At 35.7% G+C, this 24,707-nt stretch overlaps 2 protein-coding genes across 3 annotated transcripts; both read left to right on the forward strand.

The window, feature by feature from the left end:
* The first annotated feature begins 192 nt into the window (after window positions 1-192).
* PLDP1 (phospholipase D P1) lies at window positions 193-18,615 on the forward strand. Its single transcript, XM_088216589.1, has 20 exons — window positions 193-704; window positions 1,211-1,312; window positions 1,476-1,591; window positions 1,682-1,823; window positions 4,943-5,113; window positions 5,802-5,975; window positions 7,628-7,870; window positions 7,951-8,067; window positions 8,631-8,770; window positions 8,882-9,031; window positions 9,847-10,003; window positions 10,089-10,598; window positions 12,143-12,253; window positions 13,068-13,214; window positions 13,300-13,497; window positions 13,640-13,741; window positions 17,333-17,464; window positions 17,586-17,651; window positions 17,873-17,934; window positions 18,018-18,615. Exons 1-20 carry the CDS (start codon window positions 474-476, stop codon window positions 18,265-18,267), a joined length of 3,321 nt encoding a protein of 1,106 aa, XP_088072715.1. The 5' UTR covers window positions 193-473; the 3' UTR covers window positions 18,268-18,615.
* Window positions 18,616-20,442: 1,827 nt separating this feature from the next.
* On the forward strand, window positions 20,443-23,042 carry LOC110815080 (Protein phosphatase 2C family protein). Of its 2 annotated transcripts, none has more exons than XM_022042738.2 (6): window positions 20,443-20,600; window positions 20,711-20,965; window positions 21,465-21,767; window positions 22,019-22,139; window positions 22,230-22,453; window positions 22,673-23,042. In XM_022042738.2, exons 2-6 carry the CDS (start codon window positions 20,720-20,722, stop codon window positions 22,886-22,888), a joined length of 1,110 nt encoding a protein of 369 aa, XP_021898430.1. In that variant the 5' UTR covers window positions 20,443-20,600; window positions 20,711-20,719; the 3' UTR covers window positions 22,889-23,042. The 2 variants fall into 2 exon arrangements, with proteins under 2 accessions (XP_021898430.1, XP_088072717.1); XM_088216591.1 differs by having other exon boundaries at window positions 20,447-20,600; window positions 20,695-20,965.
* The last annotated feature ends 1,665 nt before the right edge of the window (window positions 23,043-24,707 follow it).

Genomic DNA, 24,707 nt, shown 5'->3' on the forward strand with positions numbered 1-24,707 from the left:
AATTTACTCCCTATAATAATAAAACTTTTTTAAAAAATGATTAAATTACTCAATAATAATTATAATTTGCATAATAATTTTTATAATCATTTTTTTTTTTAAAAAGACAATTAGATAATTTGTAAAATAATTATCTTCCACAATCATTTAAAGGAAAAAGGCAATTATATATAAGTCCTTTTATTGAAATTCGGACTCTCCAGATTTGACGTAATTCTCGTGTTCGGTTTACAAATTGTACGTAAGCCCAGAACAAACCATTCCCGTATCTGCCCCTCTGAATTTTGGATCCAAAGAAACTACCCTCCCAATCGCGATTCATTCATCCTTCGCTCGTAATTTCGTACTTCAATGCTCCTTCTCCTCGTTAGATCACTGTTTCAACTAACCAACGCAGAGAATACTTGTTTCTACATTCGATTTCTTTGGTCTTTCCTTTTTCGGTTTTCTTGATCCGGAAGAGATTGCCGTGAATGGCGTCGGAGCAGTTGATGTCCGGGAGTGGGACTCGTTACTTTCAAATGCAACAGGAGCAGTTGCCGACGATGATGTCGTCTTTGTTATCGTTTCAAGGACCTACTCCCGAGTCCACTCGAATTTTTGATGAGTTGCCCAAGGCAACCATTGTTTCCGTCTCCAGGCCAGACGCTGGTGATATCAGCCCCGTCCTTCTATCTTATACCATTGAATTTCAATACAAACAGGTATATCTCCTCCCTCGTTTCTCTATCTGCTCTCTGGTTTATCACTAATCACTCATATGTTTCCTTAAAAGGATTTGAAGTATACTTGCATAATATAGTAGCCTTTCATCTTTTCTGGACTCATATATCTTTTCAGCTAATGAGTTTGATTCTGATTATTCAATTGAATAACGGCTTTGATGCTGAGAAGGATAAAGGAGGGATAATGGAAGTAACATGGAGTATTGAATCATAAAGTATTTGTGACTTTTGGTTCGTCTCATTATTTCTGAAACTGTCACCAGTTAGTGAATAAGAAAACGTTTGCTTTTATTTTGAAGTTATCATCATTTGGATTTTATTACTCGTGTAGGTTATATGTGTTTCAAGTTAAATTTTATTTCCTACAGAAGAAGCGGAGTATGGGGGGGACTAGGCCTCCTGCTTTTGTCCTTTTTTCTTTTTTTTTTTTTTTTTACCATTGTTACCTGATGTTAGTATACTAATTTTCTGTTTCCACTCTCTAGTTTAAGTGGCTGCTAGTAAAGAAAGCCTCCCAAGTCTTCTATTTGCACTTTGCATTGAAGAAACGTGCATTTATTGAAGAAATCCATGAAAAGCAGGAGCAGGTATGGTTGGTTAACGTTGTTTGGGCTGCGTCGATGTTTTCTTTTCCCTGTTATAGGCATGTAAATAAGCTCTGTAATTTCAATTTTTACTCTTAATGGCCGTACTGATGATTGGGCACTTGGGACTTTATGGTCTGGTTTTTCTGGGAACATTATATTCAAGGTTAAAGAATGGCTTCAAAATCTAGGAGTGGGAGATCATACACCAGTTGTGCAAGATGATGATGATGCTGATGATGAGACTATTCCTTTGCATCACGATGAAAGTGCTAAAAACAGGTGACTTCCACCAAAATGTTTAAGATGGATTAAATCATCGTCCTGTTTCCTTGTTATTGTTGTAGTTCTCATAAATGAGCTTTTGTTTAGAGATGTACCTTCAAGCGCTGCTTTCCCAATCATTCGGCCTGCCCTTGGAAGACAACATTCCATGTCAGACAGAGCAAAGACTGCAATGCAAGGATATCTGAATCACTTTCTAGGAAACATGGATATTGTCAATTCTAGGGAGGTATGCTTGCTCTATTTATTTTCCTAAGAGGGTGATATTGTTAGTACTATTACAAGTTATTAAATTATATATTCATGTCATTATGGTTCTTGCTGTCACTTCTAATGAATTTGGTTTATGATCAGATTACGTCTTATTTCCTCAAACCAAGATACACGATTTTAGCAGTATTGTGCAAGTGATGTAGAATCCACACGCCTTTGGTTTCGTGGCTTTCTGTCTCTTTGATAAAACTATGAGTTATATAAAGGGGACACCTTATTTTTTTTAAAAAAGTAAAGGAATACCATATTGTTTTTTGAAATAAAAAATATAATATACCATAAAAAGCATCTAGAGGATGCAACTTTGTACAAAAACAGTTACATATCAGTCATAAAATATCAATGAGGTCACCTAAGTTCTCACAAGAGTAAAGAGGTTGATCCTTAATAAGAAAAGCTAGAGTCTGGAACCAAACATCCTAAATACTATCGAAGACAATTCTATGTCCTTGAAAGCTCCCTCTCTTCCACAAATATCCTATTGTTTTATTGTGCCAGTGTGCCTTGAAGGTAGCTTGCTCCTTCAAGGATTCCACAAATATCCTATTTATATCAGTGCCTTAAATTTAGAATTAGACGGTTAAATTCCCGTTTTACTTTAATTCTCTTCTTGTGACTGGCGCTGCGGTTCTAGGATTTTGTCTCACATGGTCGCATCGCATCATGACCTAGGAATTCTGTGGTTGCAGTCTCAACTTTCTGCCATCTTGGTGTCATTGCGCCAGCTTTTGGGCGCTGCAACACTGATAAATTTGCTTCTCTAGTGGTGCTGCTTTGGCTTCCCGTGCTGTCTATCCCAAACTTCGCTTTTAGCACTCTCCAACACAAACTTTTCTCCCTCACAAATCTGCATAACCATTTTTTTTTTCAAATGCTTTGGTGAATTCATGTGGAAACTTGATGCCTAAACCGCCCATGTGAATTGGGTCCTTGACTGCCTTCCACCCTACTGAGTAAAAGCTCTTTTTATCCTTGAAATCTCCCCAGAAAAACCATGAGGTGGTGTTACAATACAGAAAATAATAAGGTGTGGGACCCGTGAAAGCAGCAAAAAAAAGGAGTTTGAGTCTCGTAGGAAGTTGGTTTCTTTAAGGAACTAATAAGATGTAGAATTATTTAAAGATTAATTTTAATTATTAAGATTTAGGTTTAGATTAGAAATTGGAATGAAACTAGGATTAAGATTCCTAGATCTATAATTAGATTTATATTAGGACTTGAAATAAAACTAGAACTATGGTTTCTAAAATTATAATAGAGATCTAATTCAATTAGCTCTCTTTTTAATACGTCTATTATCGTAAATAAGATCATGACTGCTAATCAAAAGAGTTTCTCTCTAGAAGATTAGAGGCTCTCTTAGACGAGCCTCATCATAGGCCGACAAGGCTGGAAAATTGGGAAGCAAATAGCTTGCTTACTTCAGGATTTTATTTTGGTGGATGCTGTGACCAAATCCAAAGTTCGGGACCCTATCCAATTGGTAATAGAGTTGGTGGTCATGGAGGACTTTTAAAGTTAGACGTTCATGAAACAATTCCAGGAGGATCATGCCTCCTCAGAAGAGAGGTAGCCTGAGCTTGCTGCCCGAGTTAAAAGCTTATCCTAGAACTGTTGGCTACAAGGATGGAGGTTGTCGACCCCACTAGCTCAACAAAAAAGAAAAGACAAGAAACTAATTGACTCCAAGAATCATACAAAATGGAGAAGTATGGGGCCGCTATTTGCAAGGTTAGTTACAATGCCTCAACTGATTTGCTGGGATGGATTAACAGGTGTGAGCATTTCTTCTGACACCAAAGGACAAGGTGGACTTAGCCTCTTTCCACCTTGAAGATGATGCCAATTATGGTTCCTAAAGTTGGAAAAAGACCAATCGGAGCTTTCTTGGCAAGAATTTAAATCCCATTGTAAATCTAGATTTAGCCTCCAATACACAGAAACAAATTGGGAGAACTGGTTAAATTGAAGCAAGAGGGAACAATCACCAAGTACCAACGACATTTCAATCAGCTTTCAGCGTGTGCACCCATTCTCACCCCTAAGCAAGAAGTTGAGATCTTTATCAGTGGTCTCCAAGAATATATTTTTGATGAAGTTGAGTTACAACAACCACATGACATCACTACTGCTATGAGTTTGGCAAGACTCTAAGAGAGAAAGGGTGACCAAAGAAACCCAGAGGACAATTGCAATAGATGAGTGTCCAACCTGTCATTTGTCAAGAAATTAAGTAGGAATGGGATGGAAGACAGGAGAAAAAAGGGCCTCTGCTTTGGCTGTGCTGAATGGTTTGTCCAAGAGCATGCGTATAAAGGTTATTTTGGTTGGACCATGAGAATGATGAGGCAAGAGATGAGGAGGAAGCAAGGGACGAGAAAACATTCTACTTTGGTCCTTGCAGGCAAGTTTCAATTCGAGGAGGGGAGAGATATTACTGTATGGAAAATAATAGGGTGTGGGACTTGTGAAAGCAGCTAAAAGTCTAGTAGAACATTGGTTTCTTTAAGGAACTAATAAGAGTTAGAATTATCTAAAGATTTATATTAGTTATTTAGTTTTAGAGTTAGATTAGTAAATAGGAACAGAACTTGGATTAAGATTCCTAGAATTGTAATTAGATTTAGATTAGGACTTGGAATGAAACTAGAACTATGATTTCTAGATTGTAATAAGGATCTAAATAGCTCCCATTATCACTTTCTCTCTAGAAGATTGGAGGTTCTCTTAGATGGGTCTCATTCTAGACCGGCAAGTGCGGGCAGCAGGGAAGCAAGCAGCTTCAGGATTTCACACTAGCGGGTCCTGTTACTGGATCCAAAGCTTGGGACTCTGTCAGGTGGCTTTCAGTTCTTCTCCATGCTGATTGGGATTGTTAGCAAAGATATATAGATTAGAAGATTGAAATCATAATGATTCTTATTTTGATCGAGTAGGTGTAAATTAATGGAATATTTAATGCACTTCATTGCTAATTTTTGTACATCTGATTCTTTTTTTTTTTTTTTAAATTTTTCGCTATTAACATTTCCATTGTTAACATTCACTATTCACAATGATAAGTGCTGTCTTTAGGTTTGCAAATTTCTGGAAGTTTCCAAGTTGTCATTTTCACCTGAGTATGGCCCTAAGCTGAAAGAAGACTTCGTTATGGCAAAACATCTACCAAAAATTCCTAAGCGTGATAACAATAGGAAGTGCTGTGGATGCGGTTGGTTCAGTTGTTGCAATGATAACTGGCAGAAGGTAATAAATTAAGTGTTTACTTTTCAGAACTTGGTCTTAATAATGTTAGTGCATGTCAGAAATTTTGAAGAATGAGGAGTCTAATTAGGCATGCTCTTATGTTTCTCTTATTCGCTCACTCTAGGTGTGACCCCCTTCTTTGGTTGTTCAAGATTTCAGAAAGCTAAATTACTGGTATGTGGGGGAGCCATTTATGTGTAAAAGTTATGCCTTGGCTGTAATAGTGACCTTTTGAGTTTTGACCAGTCTGTATGCTATCTCCCAAGTTGCTCGCTTGAAACTACTATTGTTACTTGTCCCTGACCATAACTGACAACTTACAATATCCTATGGTGCATCATGTATGGTATCATGCTATTGCTCTACGTAACTGATTCAACTTACAAGTTATCCTTGTCTTTTTCTTTTTTGATATAGTTTTTCCTGCTCATTACTCAACAGTTTATTTGAGTTTGTTGCCCTATGGAGCTCCATCTTGTTTCAGTTAGGCACTTAATAAATGTTCTTCGTTTTGTTATTGTGGCTGAATAACTGATATATACACGTGTATATATATATATATATATCTATATCTTTATGATAATCTCATAAGTTTCAACTTCTAATGTTACTTCATTTTGCCATTTTATATCCACTTATGTTAACTTCATTAAGTTTAAGTGTTATCATGTTCTACCATTTTCTCTAGGTGTGGGCTGTATTAAAACCTGGATTCTTGGCCTTACTGGAAAATCCGTTTGACACCAAGCCTTTAGATATAATTGTTTTTGATGTGCTACCAGCTTCAGATGGGAATGGCGAGGGCCGAGTATCATTAGCAACAGAAGTAAAGGAGCGTAATCCTTTACGCCATGCATTTAAGGTAATCAGCAGCCCCGATAAATATGTACGAACTTCTACATGTTTTAGAATTCTTTATTTGTACTATATAGAGAAAAGTAGTGTAAGACTTTAACCAGAGAGCTCATTACTTTTCTGGGTGGGTGGACGGTTAGGTGTTACATTATCTACATGAAGTTCCAATTGGGTTTTGTTTTCATGTAGTTTTTTCTTATTAATTGCTAATAATGATTGCTGCTTCTTGGAGACATCTGCTGAATTTATATAGTGAAGGTTCAAATTTAATGTTCTTCGAGCAGAAAAGGAAACTGAAGTGTCCCAAATACTGATGAAGAGCTATCTAAGTAGTTGTTGTTGTGCTCTTTGAAGTTAAGGTCAATGTGCTTAATCTTGGGGACACTGTGACATGTTGTAGATTATATCAAATGTCCTGGAATTTCAGGATTACCGATCCAATTATTATTTTCTATTTTGGCAGTAGTAGACTGTAATATGATCCCATATAATGGATCAGGTTATGGGTTAAGTATCTGGGATTAGGGTTTAGGACTCATTAGAGAGACTCCACCGATTTTTAGGTGTAAGTTATTCTAAAATCTGCTTTTAACTTGTTATTCTTTGGTTGCTCTTATTAATGTGAACTGTTTACATATTTATAGGTAAGCCATAACTTAAGCTTTCTTTTTTAACAGAGACTAATATATTAGTAATCTACTTCTAATAATGATAAATGTCTTTTCTTATAGATAAAAAATGTAATATTATAAACAAAGGTATGAAGAGGAGATACCACCCATGTACAAAAAGTTTTGCAAATCAATTTAGAGATCAATGACATTTCCAAAATCTTTCATCTTATAAATGTCATGACCTAAAATTAAAGAACCAAAAGTATTAAGCCACCTATTTCTAACATTTACATACTCCCTCTCAATTCGATCAAAAGCTCTAGCATTCCTCTCTTTCCATATGACTCAGAAAATAGATAAAGGGATAAGTATCATAAATATCAAATTCCTAATTTTAAAGATCTAGTTCATAATTTAAGGATCTTTAGCTGATCTCTTTTTCCTAATTAACATAAAAGAGTTCGTGTTCTACCTTTTTGTAAGTGCTAACTAAAATTACCCTTCTTTCCTAATTAACATAACAATAATTTAAAATTCTTTTGGAGATCAGTCCAAATTTCATCCATCGTAGGGCAGGCCCACACTTATGCCATGATATTCTCTCACTTCCTTCTTTACTTCTTTCTTTCTCGTTTGCCTATTATTGGGGCATAGTATTGAGGTCTATTGTGTATTCTAGAAAAACTTCAATGTTTGTTATGAATGAGGAGCATTAATGCCTCTGTTTTAGCCTTTCCCCCAAGAAAACCATAATATCTGTTATGAAAAAAAGAAGGTAGTGTTAAATATAGCAAGAAAATCAACATAAAGTTTTTCAAAAGCTCTTTTTTTTTGGGTAATCATTGAAATAAATTATGAAGCTTACAGGTGGAGGCATCTCAGAGTTTCTGACTGGTCTTTTCAGGATCCAAAGCGAATGTTAAATTTGATTTCATTATAGATATGAAACATTAATCTCAGTCGCAATAAGTAGATGCAATATTTAATTTTTCATAAGAAGATCCAGAGAAATTCACTTTCTAACAGATAATTCAAACTCCAAAAGGTGACTTGTGGAAATCGGAGTATAAGGTTAAGGGCCAAAAGTAGTGCAAAAATTAAAGATTGGGTTGCTGCAATCAATGATGCTGGACTTAGGCCTCCTGAGGGCTGGTGTTATCCTCATCGCTTTGGCTCTTTCGCTCCTCCAAGAGGTTTGACTGAAGATGGAAGTCAAGCTCAGTGGTTTGTAGATGGCAGGGCAGCCTTTGAAGCTATTGCTTCATCAATTGAAAATGCTAAATCTGAGGTCAGTTGCTTATTGCTCTAGCATAGAGAATTAAGTCGTAATCTGCATAGTACTAATGGTTGATTTGATGTTTCATGCAGATATTCATTTGTGGTTGGTGGCTCTGCCCAGAACTGTATCTACGACGTCCTTTTCTTGCTCATGCTTCCTCCCGGCTTGATGCTTTGTTGGAGGCTAAAGCTAAGCAAGGAGTTCAGGTATCTTCCTCTGGTCATTTTGTTATGAACTAGTTATATCTCTTTTGACCTCTGAATTGATTGGTCTTGGAACACTTATCATAGATACTGAAGCTGTTGAATTTTTGTAGGACATAGGAGATGAGCTCTATCACCACATTTTTTTTGAATATATGTACAGTTGGTGAATATATGTGAATATGCATCCCTTCTTGTGTTAACTTAAGAGTCTTTACTTTGAAGCACAGTTATTCTCAAGTCATCAAGAACTGTAATCCCATATTGAGTATCGAGAGTTATTACTGCCTCGAAAGCATCACTTACTTGATTAAAAACCCTACATAAGATCTTTAGATTTTATATTTTTTGCGTGTGTGCGTCTATTTCCTAAGTACTTGTTCTCATAAGTTTATTATATGTCCAATGTTGATGTAAATTGTGGATGTTTTAGCTGGACTTAGTTCCAGTATCAGTTACTTGAAACAGACTTTTGGGCATATAAGTACGCTATGTTTTCTTTAAAATTTTGAGGCTCATCCTAGATTAGAAACTAAATGTACCCGTTCTTCATGTTATGTCACCAGATTTTCATTCTTCTCTACAAAGAGGTTGCTCTTGCTTTGAAAATCAACAGTGTGTACAGCAAGAGAAAGCTTCTTGGCATTCACGAGAATGTGAGAGTATTACGTTATCCTGACCACTTCTCTAGTGGTGTTTACCTCTGGTAGGCCATAGTTTGAGACCCTCTTATAGTACTTCTTGTAAAAATTTGGACATCATTCCCTTATTATGCTGTTCTTTTTAAGATCTGATATCTATTCCTGTTTATATATAGGTCCCACCATGAAAAACTTGTCATTGTTGATTATCAGATTTGCTTTATTGGAGGTCTGGACTTATGCTTCGGTCGTTATGACACATTTGAACACAGAGTAGATGATAATCCATCTCTAGTATGGCCTGGAAAGGACTATTATAACCCAAGGTACTTTTTCATTTATCCAGTGTCTCTCCTGAAGATTTTCAAAAGATTTTATGCAGTTTGAACCTTCAAGTTTTTGGGTGAAGAACTCCTGCATATATTTCCAGACACAAGAAAGGAAGAGGAAGGTAGTTGACGAGTTATTTTGAAACTGACATTAGCAAAATCATAAGTCAAACAAGAAAGCTGTTGATAACAAAGGAAGGGCAGTGTAGTTGACAAGTTTTTTTGAAAGGAGTGCATGTCAAGATTATGATTTTATGTTTAATAGTTGCCGAAACCCACGTCATCTTCTTCAAATTGTGGTGCATGCAACCTGTCGTGATAAGATTAATACTTATAAATGCATTTTTTTCTTTCAAGCATGCTCTAAAACAAACTGAGCCTATGTAGACAATACGATATACTGGTTGGGATGTATAAAATGTTTTAGAGCCTACACAGATGATACAATGTAATGCTCAGAATGTATAGAGTATACCGTTGCTAGTGTTCCAGCAAAAGCATATACTGGTAACCTGTACAATAATATTGGATAACCACTAAAAGACTTTGTGGAGAGTGGGAAGTTTTTAGGTGTGATGTTACTATGATCAGAACTAGCACAGGGATCTAGTTAGGTGGAAAACTTTGATAAAGTTCTTTTGTCTTCTAAGGAATTCAGTTGGTTTCATGACAGGTTCGTAATTGTATCATAAAAATATGTTTAATGTTCTGAATTAAAATCTCATGCTGTGGTTGGACTTGGAGAATAATAGCAGGTAATCGCTTTTTTCCTCTTCATTTAAGGAGCTGTCATTTTCTTTTTTTTTTTTCAGAGAATCTGAGCCTAATTCATGGGAGGATACAATGAAAGATGAATTGGATCGAGAAAAGTACCCTCGAATGCCTTGGCATGATGTACATTGTGCTCTCTGGGGTCCACCCTGTCGTGATGTAGCCAGACACTTCGTTCAGCGTTGGAACTATGCCAAGGTTCCCCCCAGACAGTGATGTTTTTTATATAATGTTGTCCTAGTATTTATAACTTAAAAGATCTTTTGATGTTCTTATTTTTCAGAGAAATAAAGCTCCATATGAGGAAGCAATCCCACTACTTATGCCACAGCATCACATGGTTATTCCGCACTATATGGGAAGAAGCAAAGAGATGGAGATCGAAAGTAAGAATGGTGAAGAAAATTTTCAAGGAATGAAAAGGCAGGACTCTTTTTCCTCCATGTCATATTTACAAGACATACCGCTGCTTTTGCCTCAAGAACCTGAAGAGCAGGATGGTTCCACTGGAGCCTTAAAACCAAATGGTTTAGATTCAAACCCCAGCAGAAGTGTTCCTTTCTCTTTCCGGAAGTCCAAAATTGAAGATCCAGTTACAGATACACCAATGAAAGGCTTCGTAGATGACCTTGATTCCCCGGATCATCATGTTGAAATGTCTTCAGATCTATTGTCACAGCGGAATCCCAAAACTCAAGGTCCAGACTGGTGGGAAACACAAGAGCGTGGTGATCAGGTTGGTTCTGCTGATGAAACTGGACAAGTTGGTCCCCGTTCTTCATGCCATTGTCAGGTGGGTTCTAACTTATGAAGGAACTTGAATTCTTTTTCCCTTGACAAAATATAGAACCTAGTTTGCGTCTCTAATAGTGACCCTCTCCTTGACTATTTCCTCGCAACATTAAATTAATCTCAGCCTTGTAAAATAATTTTTCTGCTTAAGAGAATCTATTATTTTAAAGAGCTTAAATGATACTAAAGTACTAAATTGCTAAATTAATTGAAGATGTACATAGTATTTGTAAGGCTCTAAGGTAAATGCACTTTGGCTTTTATGTTCTATAGTATATTGGGAGATATAAATGATGTAAAAATGCTCATCTCTATACATTTTAGTTTAAGATTGATGCATCGCAACGGGAGTACTGTCACCTTATACTTCTGTACTAGGGAAGCTGACGGTATGTATTTGTAACCATTGTCCTTGAAAGCACTGATCAGCTAATTCTTTTTGAGTGAGAATTCATGATGTTACAAGCACTAGTACAGCCAACCTAAGCTTATTGACGTGTTAATAGTTTTGTTTTTGTGTCATTTATCTATTCAATAGGTTGAAATGTGTATGAGTTATTAGTTTCACGAGGATTAATGACTGTTTATGATTTGTGACTTGTGCGCGTGCCTGGGAGATTTTGTGATGGATCATATCCTAGTTCTTTTATCGTTTTGAGAAAAATGGTTATGTATTTGACTCTAGAGCCTTGCACAGTCTTTGAGAGTTTTTACCAAAAGAGCAAAATAGTAGTGGGAGTAAAATAGAGTAAAATAAAATAGAGGAAAATAGTGCATGTGATGATATCTTGTCTGGGAGGTTTTTTTTATTTAAATATTTTTTCTGGGAGTTCATATGGTAAAGGAGGCAAAGGAAATTTTTGCACCCACTTTTTGTTGTTGAAAAGCGCAAGTAAGACAGGAATTTTCCTAAACATGACAAAACAAAAATGGGTTACCAAGTAGCTTTACCAGTTCAAAATGGGTGATTAGGAGAAGAGTTAAGAAGGGTGTAAGGGTTCAGGGAACAATATTTTCTGTAGGTCAATTTTTTAAAAAACTATCAAACAAGGTTATCTAACTCTCGTACCTATAATCACATTCGCCATAGAAAAAAATTCCAACCATACCACTAAAATTAGTTAACTAGCTGTTTTAAGTGACAGGTCCACAGTGGTCTTAGGACACATTAATTAATGATATCCATGCAACTATAACATTTAAGATACATATATTATTGAATGTATTTTTTTTGTTTGCTTTGAACAATTATTGTCTATTGTCTCTTATCTACATAAACTGTGTAAGCATGAAATTTGGGATACATCCTTTGTTATTCAAAATTCTAGTTTAAAAAGAAAATACCATTTTACTTGGTCTCTTCTACGCTGCCTGCAAGGCATTTGCACAAACTGGAAGTTAACCTGCTATATAATTTTTTTTCTGTGAACATAGTAAAGGGGAACAAACACCTGTTTATGGCTTGTTCCTATAAATTTGCCTTTGAGACTATAAAATAACGGCTTGTTTTTCCTCTCACCATCAATGATGTATATTCTTTTTCAGATCATACGGAGTGTCAGTCAGTGGTCTGCTGGAACTAGCCAAATTGAAGAGAGTATTCACTGTGCTTATTGTTCTCTTATTGAGAAAGCAGAACATTTCATCTATATTGAGGTATTCCTGAGCTTTTCAATTCTCTGCCTTGCAGTTTATATGAATCATTTAATGAAAACCATTAGTGAATACAATTTCCTAGTCATCATATCAAGGATTTACAGACTAGTATCCTGTATAATTTTCTCATATGCTTTCTAGAAAAATGTTGCAAGAATCTTCTAAGCAGAAAAAATATTCATGGACTATTGTCCAGACAAGATGACCATTATGATTTATGGTCCTGTAGAACAGATTTCATGAGTTCTAATCAACGTTGGCTTTTTAACTTAGATTGATAAAAAAAAATCGATGATCTTGCCAATAAACATTAAGGGACATCACAGCTACCTTGATTTTATAACTTATGAATTTTTCTGTTAAGCTTGCACAAAAATGCTTTGGTCAATTTGTGTATTTCAAAAAAAATTGTTTGTTTGGATCTGTCAGTCTTCTATTTACTTTTTTTTAATCTTATTTAGTGATTTTTTAATCTTAAAGCTCACCTGACTCTGCTTAGATATATATATATGTTTCATTAAGATACTTAGGAAACAACGCAGGTTGATCTCCGGGTAGAGCAAGATACTTAAAAGCAAAGATTTTTTTTTAAAAAAACCAGCATGTAATTGTGATGGGTTTTGGGGAAGTGGTAAGTGAGTAGCAGTTATTTCCATAACTGAGATGCTTGGTTGATCTGCTACTGTTTTACGTTTATCCATAATGTTAACTTAGCATTTCAGGTTTTCTGGTTGAAGGTGAGGAGGCATGTGAATTTACACCATGTAGCTCATATGTCTGACTTCTATTTTGTTCTTGGTCAAATTGTTCCCAGAATCAATTTTTCATATCAGGTCTCTCTGGAGATGAAATTATAAGGAATCGGGTCTTGGAAGCACTATACCGGCGTATTATGCGAGCATATAATGAAAACAAGTGTTTCAGGGTTATTATTGTCATACCACTCCTGCCGGGTTTTCAGGTACTTTCATTTAGTTGTAGAGTTTATGCAACTATCAAAAACATTTTAACAGTATCAATATATATTGACATCTAAAATTTAACAGGGTGGTATTGATGATGGTGGTGCAGCATCTGTTAGAGCAATAATGCATTGGCAGTACCGAACAATTTGCCGAGGGCAGAATTCCATAGTGCATAACCTTTACGATTTCCTTGGCCCAAGAGCTCATGATTATATTTCCTTCTATGGCCTTAGATCTTATGGTAAACTTTTTGATGGTGGGCCTGTGGTGACCAGCCAGGTATTCTATTTCTAAATCTGTGGAATATAGGGTTTACATCTCTTCTATGGTCTAGGATATCTTAGAATTTTCTATTGTTCATTAATTGAACATGTTTCATTTTGATCATGAAGTTTACATTTTTCCTATTTGCTTCATGTAGGTCTATGTTCATAGTAAAATTATGATAATTGATGACTGTGCGGCATTGATTGGATCTGCTAATATTAATGACAGGAGCTTGCTTGGTTCAAGAGATTCTGAGGTAACATTTGATTCCTGGTATCTCGTGCTTTATACCTTCTATTCCTGCAGCAGAGCTGCATATTGCATCTCGCGGAAACCGCTTGCATGTAATTGTCATGATTTGCAAATTTCTTGGCCAAAAATGGATGATCTTAATAACTGAAGAGTTGATTATGGAATTGTTACTAATGCTAAGAATTAAAGTGGTATATATCTATGCCTTAAAACTGTCAGGATCCTCAGGCATGAACTCTGAGTGATTGATGATCAGTTACAGGAAAATAGAATAAGAGAAACAGAGGAGGTGAGAAGAATAGAATTTCCAGAGAGAAAAATGGATTCATCTAATATTGATTAGAATTGGCATAAAACTCCAAAATTGATCCACAAGCAACTACAGCCTACCTCAAGAATGCAGCACCAACCATATTCATGCTTCCCGACATACATGGGAATGAAAAGAAGAAATAGCAAAAGCATAACAGGCTCGACCATCTATTCTCAGCGGTAACAACTGTAATAGTAAAGTGATAAAGAAAACAATAGGACATCAAGTGAAGCTTACTCATTAACAAAGTACACAACACTTTATGCTCCTTGCCAAAACAACACTCATTAGCATCTTCAGTCCCTGACATCTCCCTCCTCTTCAGCCGCATACTTGTCCTCAAAGTGGAAGTCCGGAAACTTATTCTTCAAAAATGAAAGGTCTTCCTAGGTTGTCTCTTCCGGTGCTATGTTTACCCATTACACAAATGCCTGCTTAACAGGTTTGTTGTATCTGTTGATTACTCTCTTTTGTAACATCATTTAAGGCTATCTTGGACTGCCTTGCCTTATCAAGCTTGGGCTAACTAGCCTCCACTACTCTGGTGCCTTCAAATATTTCTTAAGTAGACTTGGAAAGCTGAATGTATGAGAGACCCCTCTAGTAGTTGAAGCATGTAAGCAACTAAAATTAATCTTAATCACTACTTAAAATGGTCTACAGTTTTTAGGTGTTAACTTCAAAAGTTTCCTCCTTGCTAAAGAATCTGCCTACAAGATTGGAGTTTCAGCAGGACCAATCTCCAATACTAAGCTCTCTCTCTGAACAATGTTGGTCAGAGAAGTGTTTGTGTCTATTTTGAGATTTTAGGAGCTCCTTAAATGTGATGCCCATCCTTTAAGGAACTCCTCCAACTGATAGGAAGACATGCTATCAGTTGGAGGATCATGGCCATACGGTGCCTCAAAGGGTGTTTATGCAGATGCTCGAGTGGTAGATGGTGTTGTACCACTATTATGCTAAACTACCATTTGGCCAACATGCGTGGCTTTCTAAAGATCTTGCACCTCAAGTATCCTTCTAGCCGCTGATTGAGGCATTTAGCCCATCCCTCAGATAAGTTTGTCCATCCATCCAATGACGACAATCCCAGATGTTTGAAATTGAAGGCCTTTTTGAAAAGGTTGCTAGTCTTCCCACCTACAACAATGCTGCCTCAATTCTTCTATCACTAGCATTCTGTTCCGGCACAAAGAGTTTAGTATCCATTTAGCTGCAGCTACTGGTTGCAGTGTCTGCGTTTAGAAAGTATTTTACAACCAAGTGCATAAAAAAATAAAAGCATTTTTTGTCAAGACGAAAGCCAAAATATGTTTTAGATAGGTTTAAAAACATAAGTTAAAAATACTAATTTTTGCAAAATGGCTTCAAATATCAATATTTTTGTTCCAAAATTATCTTCAATCAACTAAAAGTTTACATATTCTTCTTTGTTTTACTTTGTACAATGTCTGCCGGCCACCGTCCAGCGCTCGCTGGTATCCTATGCTGTTAGCTGCTCGCCGCCCTCAGCCACCAGCCAGCTACTGGCCACCGCTCTCTGCCACCAGCTGGCTGTTGGCTGCTGCCTCGTCTGCCAGTTGGCTGCTGCTCTCCGCCAACTGGTCATCCTCTGCTGCCAATCGACTGACACTTGTCACCAGCTATCCATTCTCTGCCACTAGCCCACTGCTGCTAGCTGCTCTTTGTTGGTTGTCGTTCATTGCGCACTGCTCGTAACCCATCGCCTGTCAGCTGCCTTCCACCATGCACCGGCCGTCTCCACGCCATCGACTGACTTCCACCCCTCATAGACTGCTCTCCGACCTGCCAGCTGTCTTCTGCCCTTTCTCTGCTGCCCTCTGCCACCACCCATTGCCTCCGCCACCAACAATTATAACAAAAGAAAATTAACATGGGAAGATAAAGACAAACGAGGTGGCTTTTTTCTCCATCAAATAGGGGAATATCCATACGGGCTGGTACCACCCAGGGCTACAAGAGGAGCCTAATGATTGCTGCTACCACTCATATCTCTATTCTCAAGATCGGCAGTATACCCCTCGCAGCAAGTAAAATAGGGAAGTTTTGGTTTACCTGAGTGCTTGCGTCTATTGGATGCAGCATTTGCCTCATAATTTCTGCAAGGTTATAGAACCCTTGCTCTAATCTCAAGTGGTTCTCTGTTGCATCTCATATAGCTATTACGAAGCATCTTGCAGCATACCATAAACTTCAAACATCAAAAGCCCACTGATTCATCCAATTGCTGAACCCGCTGCTGATTCACTACCCCTGCTTTTTCAAATTTCTCTATATTGCTGCAATAAGCTAGGGTTTTGTCCAACTCATGGGGCTTCAAAGTTATCAGGATACATGAAATGTGATTGATGATGAATTAGTGAAAAAGTAGAATTAGGGAAACAGAGGAGATAAGAAGAAAAAGAGTGGAATTAGAGAAACATAGGAGTTGGGATGCTTTGATCACGTGAGATGCTGTCGATTTTGTTTCTATTATTATGTGTTATTGTATTCTTGTTCTCTTATCTTTTCCATTTTTCTTAAGCTGGATAACTTATCCGCTGCACTTTTTGTATTACTCCTCTTATCAATAATACTTCTTATTCTATCCCCCCCAAGAAAAAGGAAGAAAAAAAGAATTTCCAGAGAGAAATGGATTTATCTGATATCGGTTATAATCAGCATAAGACTCCAAACTGATTGACAAACAATTATAGCCCTACCTAAAAAATGCAACAACAACTAAATTCATTCCTGGAATACATGGAAATTAAAAGAAGCAATAAAAATAGCATCACAGACAACCATCTGAGTATATTCTCAATGGTAACAACTGGAATGGTAAAGTGAACAAGGAAAACAATAAAAAAACGAGTAAAAACTGCACATAAACAAGGTAAATGATATTGTACGCTCCTTGCTGAAACCGCACCGGATTAGCCTCTTAATAATTCAGCTTCTGGCAAAAACATTTCAATTTGCACATATTTGATGCAAGGATGGGGCAGAAGAAGGAACAAGGGACAACTAAGCCTCTAGGACAGGATAAAGGGAATATCATTTTTAGTTTCTGCTTCTTTGATATAAGGATGCAGGAGGGGGAAATAAGGCTCTTGCATAGCATATTCAATTTGCACAGCTTTGACGTGAGGTTGGAAGAGCAAAAAAGAACAAGGAATTTCTAGAATTGTTTAAAAGAATAAGCTAGGAGGTGATTGTAATGGCTTTTGTCAATTCAATAAACCCTGCCTAGGTACTATATAATGCTCCTCTTTATTTCAGATTGCAGTGCTTATTGAAGACAAGGAACTAGTTGATTCATACATGGGAGGGAAGCCATGGAAGGCTGGAAAATTTTCATTGAGTCTCCGCCTTTCCCTGTGGTCTGAACACCTTGGTCTTCGTGCCGGAGAGGTTTGTATGGCTGCTTATGGTTCTCTGCTACATGTCTATGCAAATCACTCTTTTGTCAATCGGTAAATGAATCTTTTGGCAATGTGCTGATCAAGTATTCTTTTAAATCTTTTTGTCTCAGGTCAAGCGAGTTACTGATCCTATAATTGATTCGACATACAAAGATATATGGGTTGCAACTGCAAAGGTAAGAACAACTAGATTAAATTTTCTTTCAGCTCAAAATCAATTCAATTGAAAACCCACGTTCTTCAAAACTTTGAGCAACTAAGAAAATGAGGATTTTATGCAGTAGTGCAAACTAGATGGAAAGTCCCACCTCCTTTGCTTTTTTATTTCTGCATCTGGGATTAAGGATGAAAGTTTTTCTGGATACATGTTTAATTAATGGTATTTACTATTTGGCAGACAAATACCACAATCTACCAGGATGTCTTTTCTTGCGTGCCTAATGACCTGATACATTCCAGGTAATAGCACATTTCGTGCCTTCCTCCATCCTTCTTTGCACAGGAAAAAATAACACTTATTTACCTCTGCTATCACATGACAGAGTTGCATTTAGACAAAGCTTAAGCTTCTGGAAAGAAAGACTTGGCCACACAACTATTGATTTAGGAATAGCCCCTGAGAAGCTAGAATCTTATCAAAATGGAGATCTCAAGAAAACCAATCCCCTGGACAGATTGCGATCAGTTTGCGGACATCTTGTTTCTTTCCCCTTGGATTTTATGTGCAAAGAAGATTTAAGACCTGTGTTTAATGAGAGCGAGTATTATGCCTCTCCTCAAGTTTTTCATTGATTTTACCAAATTATTGAGCAGCAGAGCCTTAAATTCACGGAAACAATTTTTTTGTGAACAAACTGTATACTAACTACGATCGGAGGAAGCAAGAGATCTATATTTTTTCCCTTCATTTATTTCTTGTTCATACTAGTATTTACATAGATATCAGATGAGAGAGAGAGAGAGAGAGAGAGAGAGAGGCCTCTATTTATTCAAGCCTCTTTAAGGATGTAATTGTTGTATAAATATAAAATTCATTTACTTATGTTTTATTTTTTTTTACTTCATTTGGTAGATATGTCTTGGTTGTATCTATAAAGTGGGAACTGGTTAATGACAGACGGTTGGTTACAGGTTATACCACATCACACGACATACTGACTGACTTGTCGAGAATAGTTTTTACTCATCATTTTCTTTGCCTGGCTTCAACCATCATCTCTGCTTTTTCAATTTGTTAACACTTGATATTCGCTTTACAATGTTGTAGTGAGACATGGCTTGTACTCGGAATGGTAAAGGACTTCATTTCAAGTATTAGTCTATGTTTTTAGCAGCAGCAGGAAAGAAGTCTTTCTACTTACATTCAAGTATTAGTGCAGTAACGACTTCACTCTAAAGAATAAGAATTATAGTTGAAAGTAGATTATTATCCAGAGTGACGACCTCTAGAATGATGTTAAAAAACTATTGAATTTTTTTTTCTTTAGAAACTTAAAGTAGAGGTTAGAAGGGATTATTAATAAAGCTTACGAATAGTAGTTTTTAGGTTTATTTCTTCGTTATTATTATTTATATATATATATATATATAATTCCAACATTGAGACTATAATTTATAAACCGAGAACATGTGGTTCAAATTACATGAGACACTTTTCATAAAACTCGATGAATTTGTGAATCTTATCTCTAAAAAAGGCATTATAAAGCAAATATTCTGTGTCTCTCATAGTCGTAGTGCAGAGGACACTGTTTGGATGAAATCAGAAACCCACTACAGAATTATGAAAAAGAAGGATCCGGTACCATTTACAAGAACCCTAGCCCACCAACCATTTAGATCTAAGCACAGAAGAATATTGCCCAAGTGTACGAACTATGGTGTTTGAAAGATACTAGTAACCCAAAATAATTCGTGTTTTCCAACAAACACATAACGATATTCACTTTCCTCTATACTATTACACCTCATCCCATATCTATAGCCCTTGTCCTCATAGTACAATATTGCTTAAACAAGAATCTAGTGATCCTCTTCTGGTCCCATATATCTACATATTTAATTCAATATATATATATATATATATATATATATATATATATATATAAAACATGCATGCCCTCATGAATACCAACTTCAACATCATGCTTCTACTTTTGTTTTTCTTTTTAAAGTGAGAAAACAAAAAAAAAAAAAAAAAACTGTTGACATTATAATTTTCATCTCCCTATAATTATAGAAATTGTTTTTTAGAACCCTCGAGAAACAAGCTTTTTATACCAACCCCAGAAAACATTAAGATTTTGTTTGTCTATATTTTTCTTTTTTTTTTCATTAAGAAATTTAAAAAAAAAATCAAATTAAATGTGGAATTATATACATACATATATATATATATCTTTTGTAGGTCGCAATCATCTGGGTAGTTTGACCTTTCAGAATCCATGGTCCCCAAAATCGACTGGCTAACAGGTTTCCATGTGTTTGGTGTTTTTGATTGGAGCACAATAAGATATATTATCTTCCTTGTTTAATTAATCTTTGCAATTGCATTAATTAACTTATAATTAATTACCGTAATTAACAATTTCAGTGCATGACTAATTAACAATTAATCTTTGTTTAATCATCCTTTTTTCAATTGAATAAACTTTCACCATCGCCAACAATTATTTATTTATTGCACATTCCTCGTTAACCACTCTCCAGTGTTCATTCCTAGCCACAAAATTATCTTATTCAATCATTTTCTCTTCTTACAAAATTACATGTTGTAGACCGACTCTACACACAGTTGATATATTTAATTATGATCATACCTCGTCATATTAATTACATATATCTCCAATGGTATTACATCAGAAAATTACCAAACTGCCCTCGTTTTCGTGTTATTGGTTGACAAAAAGGAAGGGTAAAATAGTAATTTCATCGTGCTTACAGTTGCCGCAAGGCTACATACATTATGTACATGGAGAAAAGCCTTAAAAAAGTTGATGAAGAGAAGGAGAAGAAGAAAGAATGGAGTCTAAGCCAAACACTGTCTTCTCCATTGGGAGAAATAGTTCTGAGTTTCCAGGCAAATAACTGAAATACCCTTTTGAATAAACTAGCCAACTGAAAAGGTATGCTTTGCATGCATACATACATACATACATATTTATATACATGTAAATATACATATATATATATATATTGATTCTGAAGGTGATTTTTAAGGGCGTGTTTGTGGCAGGAGATTAAAATGGTGCTTTTTCCATCTCTTCTTGATGGATTGGCAAGAAGCGTATCAACCAAGAAAAGGAGGAACTCTATTGGGGATGATGTGGGAAGAGGTGCTGCAGAAACAATGGCCAAAGATGCCAAAAGGAATGAGTTATTATTGACTTCTTCAGGCATTCTCAAGTCCAACAAGTCTAATAATTTTGCCTCTGTTTCTTCCAAGAAAGGCCAGAAAGGAACCAACCAGGATTCTACCATTGTATGGGAGGTATATATATCCACACACACACACACACAGCTAATATATAACCATAGTACTAAATTTTTTCCTATATATGTATTTTTCATGTAGAGTCTTTTTTTGATAGCAAATTTGGATTCTCTCATGTGGAGTATGTTAACTAAATCAAATCATGTAAATTCTCTATCTTTATATTTCTCAACTTTTGTTTGCCTGGTAAAGTTATCATATTATGGAACGGGTATGTATGAAGTGTTGAATTCTATCCACATGATCATATATGATAATTTAGAAAATTTTGTAAGTTGTGTATGTAAAATTTTAGTTTTTTTTCTTCTTTATTTTTATAGTCGAATTCCTATACTTTTTTATGAGATTTTTGTGTATTAAAATTCGGGTCTGAGAAATAATTGACTGAACTGCGTAAATTTTTTGTTTGTTTACTTTTTATTTTACTTGATTCGTCTATTTAATATATGAAACAATACAACAATTACATATCAAAATTTGGATTCGACAATTCTAGGAATTCGGAGGTCAAGAAGATATGATATTTTGTGGGATCTTTGATGGGCATGGTCCTTGGGGTCATATTATAGCCAAGAAGGTTAGGAACTCAGTGCCTCCATCTTTGCTATGCAATTGGCAAGAAACTGTTGCTTCCTCATCAACCAGCTTGGATTTGGAGTACAACAACCCTTCTGATCAATATGACATATGGAAGCAATCTTACTTGAAAACTTATGCTGCCGTAGATGAAGAGCTTAAGCACCATCCCACCATTGATTCTTTTTGTAGCGGCACAACAGCTTTAACAGTTGTTAAACAGGTATCTACGTATTGTTAGTCGATAAATAATAGGTTGAACTCTTTTACACAAGTTTAAACTTTTGATTATTAGTTCAAAATTTATCATTTAACATGATACCGAGCTAGTTTTAGCACAGTTAGCAATCTAGCTAGTAGTCATGCTGGTAATGAGGGATATTTATCAGTGCTTTTGTTATCATCCTTTAAATATATTATTTAACAATATATATGCGTATCTGTATATGTTTATGTGTGTGATGATGAACTCAGGGTGAAAACCTTATGGTTGCAAATGCTGGGGATTCCCGGGCTGTATTGGCAGTGAGTGCTGATGATGGTAAAAGTTTGGTGGCCCTTCAGCTGACTGTTGATTTCAAGCCTAGTTTACCTGGTTAGCGACCTCTTATTCTTCCTGCAGCAATATGTATATATGATATGCATGTGTTTATATGTATATATAATATGTGGGTCTTGGTTGCAGAAGAGGCAGAGAGAATCAAAGAGTCAAAAGGTCAAGTGTTGTGTTTAGAAGATGAACCAGGAGTTTACAGAGTATGGAGACCAAATGGTAAAAGCCCAGGACTGGCTCTGTCAAGAGCTTTAGGTGATTACTGTGTCAAAGAATTTGGACTCATCTCTGTCCCTCATGTTACTGACACTCAGATCACCAACAGACACCAATTTCTGATCCTGGCTACTGATGGAGTATGTTCATATCTGCATATATATTTATATATATATATAGACATATATTGAAAATTCATAGATTTTAATAAGTGGATAGCATTTATGTACCAATTACAACACATTAGCTTGGTAAAAAACAGTCTTGACTTGAATACACATCCTCATACAGAGGAGTGAAAATACCAATTATTCTTAGGTGTTTATTTACGGTTGATTGAATTGAATGTTTTTCATTAGGTGTGGGATGTGATTTCAAACCAAGAAGCAGTAGAGATAGTTTCTGCAACGAGAGAGAGGGAAAAATCGGCAAAGAAACTGGTGGAAAGTGCAGCTCAGGCATGGAAATATAACAAGAGAGGGATTGCAATGGATGATATGTCTGCTATCTGCCTCTTCTTTCATCCTCCACCTTCCCATCACCCTCTCCACTTTTCAAAACCCAACCCAGCTTAATCATCATATATACATATATATATATATATATATATATATATACACATATTATATACTATCAGTAGATTTCTAGTACTACTACCGCTTCACCAGCTACTTGTTTGTGTTCGTGCATGTATAAGTAAACGTGATATGGAGGTTTCCATTATGCTTATTAGAGGTTTTGAGAGAAAATTATGTGATGGAATTGATTTTGGGGTAAAAATGTAAAAAAGAATAAGTTGGAGGCCAATTTCATGGTCGTTATAAAAAATATTCAAATATATTGGTATATATAAGCACTAATATAATTCTTAAAATTCTAAATATATATACCATAATTAAGTATAAGATATAAATTATCAAAAAAAAACTTAAAATATATATATTTAAATTTAATACATTAATTATTTAAAAAAATTCAAAAAATACATATTTAAATATAATACATGAACCACCGGATAGAACTCAAAAAATATATATTAATCATTTTAACTCCTTACTAAAACAAAAAATCTCTTAATTTACAAATTATTATTTTCAACATGGAGTGGTGTAGCAAGTCATAAAATGCAGCAAGAGTTAGCATTATCATCACTCAACAAATGAAGCATGGAATTGCCAACCGGGGATTCTGTCTGCTCATAGAAACTATAAGGGTGTGGCAATGGCGGCTCCGTCATTTGCAGGCCTCTTCCGAAGCACACGCAAGGAAAATGCAGAGGATTCGGCCACCATTTTCTAGGTTCAACACATCTAAACCCAAACTGTACTGAAGGCTGCCAAGAAAATGCCGGATCGTGCGGCCATTGTTGCAGACCATGATCATCATCATCGTCGGAGGAAGAACATGTTTGACCATTTTCATGAGTGTAAATCTCTGCTTTTCTGCCAATACTTGGCTATGGTGTTTATTAGTACAATAGGGTCTAATGTTGTTCCCCAGACAGAAACCAGTCCTTCTTCCAGACTTATTTTTATCTTCTTCACTCCTAGATCAAAATATTAATTGAAAGATATTAAGAAAGGAAACATATTGAAGATTGAAGATTGAAGATTATGTTATACCATCTATTTTCTGTAGCTTCTTGTTAACTTTCATCGGACATGATGCACAACATTGCAGATTCACTTTCAAAACACAAACCCTCAGAGTTATATGCATATACCCACATCAGAGTTAAAGAGATGAAAGTAGGAAAAGAAGAAGCATGAATGAACAATACATGTATGCACACTTATATATTTATATATGTATGTAGGGACATACTGATATATCTTGGCTATCTGCCATTTCAGCTGTAGAAGTTGAAAGTGCTGTCTCAAGAGTCTGAAATAAGTATAAAATGTATATATAGAAATCCTGAGGGTGGATTGAAGGGGAAGTAATATTTAAAAGGTTAAGACTTCATCTCCTCCTTTGGTTGGAAATTGGAAATGGAAGTTCATATGAAGATCTGAAATTTCCTTGTATAAGATGGGATAAGATATTACTGTGGAGATAATCAATAATCAAATAGGGTATTGAACCTATATATATATATATTTATAATTAATTCATTCCAAACTAAAATTTTGACATAAGTTAGCCTGTTAATTATGATGAGATCTGGTTACAAGAAGAAAGTAATGTGTCATTGTAAATACATATAAAATGTATCAAGAGAAGTGTCAGTTTATCAAAATTGATGATACACAGACATGAAGTTACAATTTATTGGGCATTAACAATACACTTTTGGAATCATACTGCAGATGAATTATCATGTATAATGAATATACATTAATATTCAATCACATTTTCATTAATAACAAGATACTAATAAAATTCCATCCATTG

Source organism: Carica papaya, chromosome 3 (genome assembly GCF_054855325.1).
Source record: "Carica papaya isolate Zhongbai chromosome 3, ASM5485532v1, whole genome shotgun sequence".
Classification (NCBI taxonomy): domain Eukaryota; kingdom Viridiplantae; phylum Streptophyta; class Magnoliopsida; order Brassicales; family Caricaceae; genus Carica; species Carica papaya.

What these genes read in the sequence shown, in the direction of transcription:
- PLDP1 (XM_088216589.1), top strand. Translation starts at nt 474, where the DNA reads ATGGCGTCGGAGCAGTTGATGTCCGGGAGTGGGACTCGTTACTTTCAA. An exon ending in GCAATGATAACTGGCAGAAG is followed by an intron (nt 5,114 to 5,801) that starts GTAATAAATTAA and finishes CATTTTCTCTAG; the next exon opens with GTGTGGGCTGTATTAAAACC. An exon ending in CACTCCTGCCGGGTTTTCAG is followed by an intron (nt 13,215 to 13,299) that starts GTACTTTCATTT and finishes AAAATTTAACAG; the next exon opens with GGTGGTATTGATGATGGTGG.
- LOC110815080 (XM_022042738.2), top strand. Translation starts at nt 20,720, where the DNA reads ATGGTGCTTTTTCCATCTCTTCTTGATGGATTGGCAAGAAGCGTATCA. An exon ending in CTTTAACAGTTGTTAAACAG is followed by an intron (nt 21,768 to 22,018) that starts GTATCTACGTAT and finishes TGATGAACTCAG; the next exon opens with GGTGAAAACCTTATGGTTGC. An exon ending in TGATCCTGGCTACTGATGGA is followed by an intron (nt 22,454 to 22,672) that starts GTATGTTCATAT and finishes GTTTTTCATTAG; the next exon opens with GTGTGGGATGTGATTTCAAA.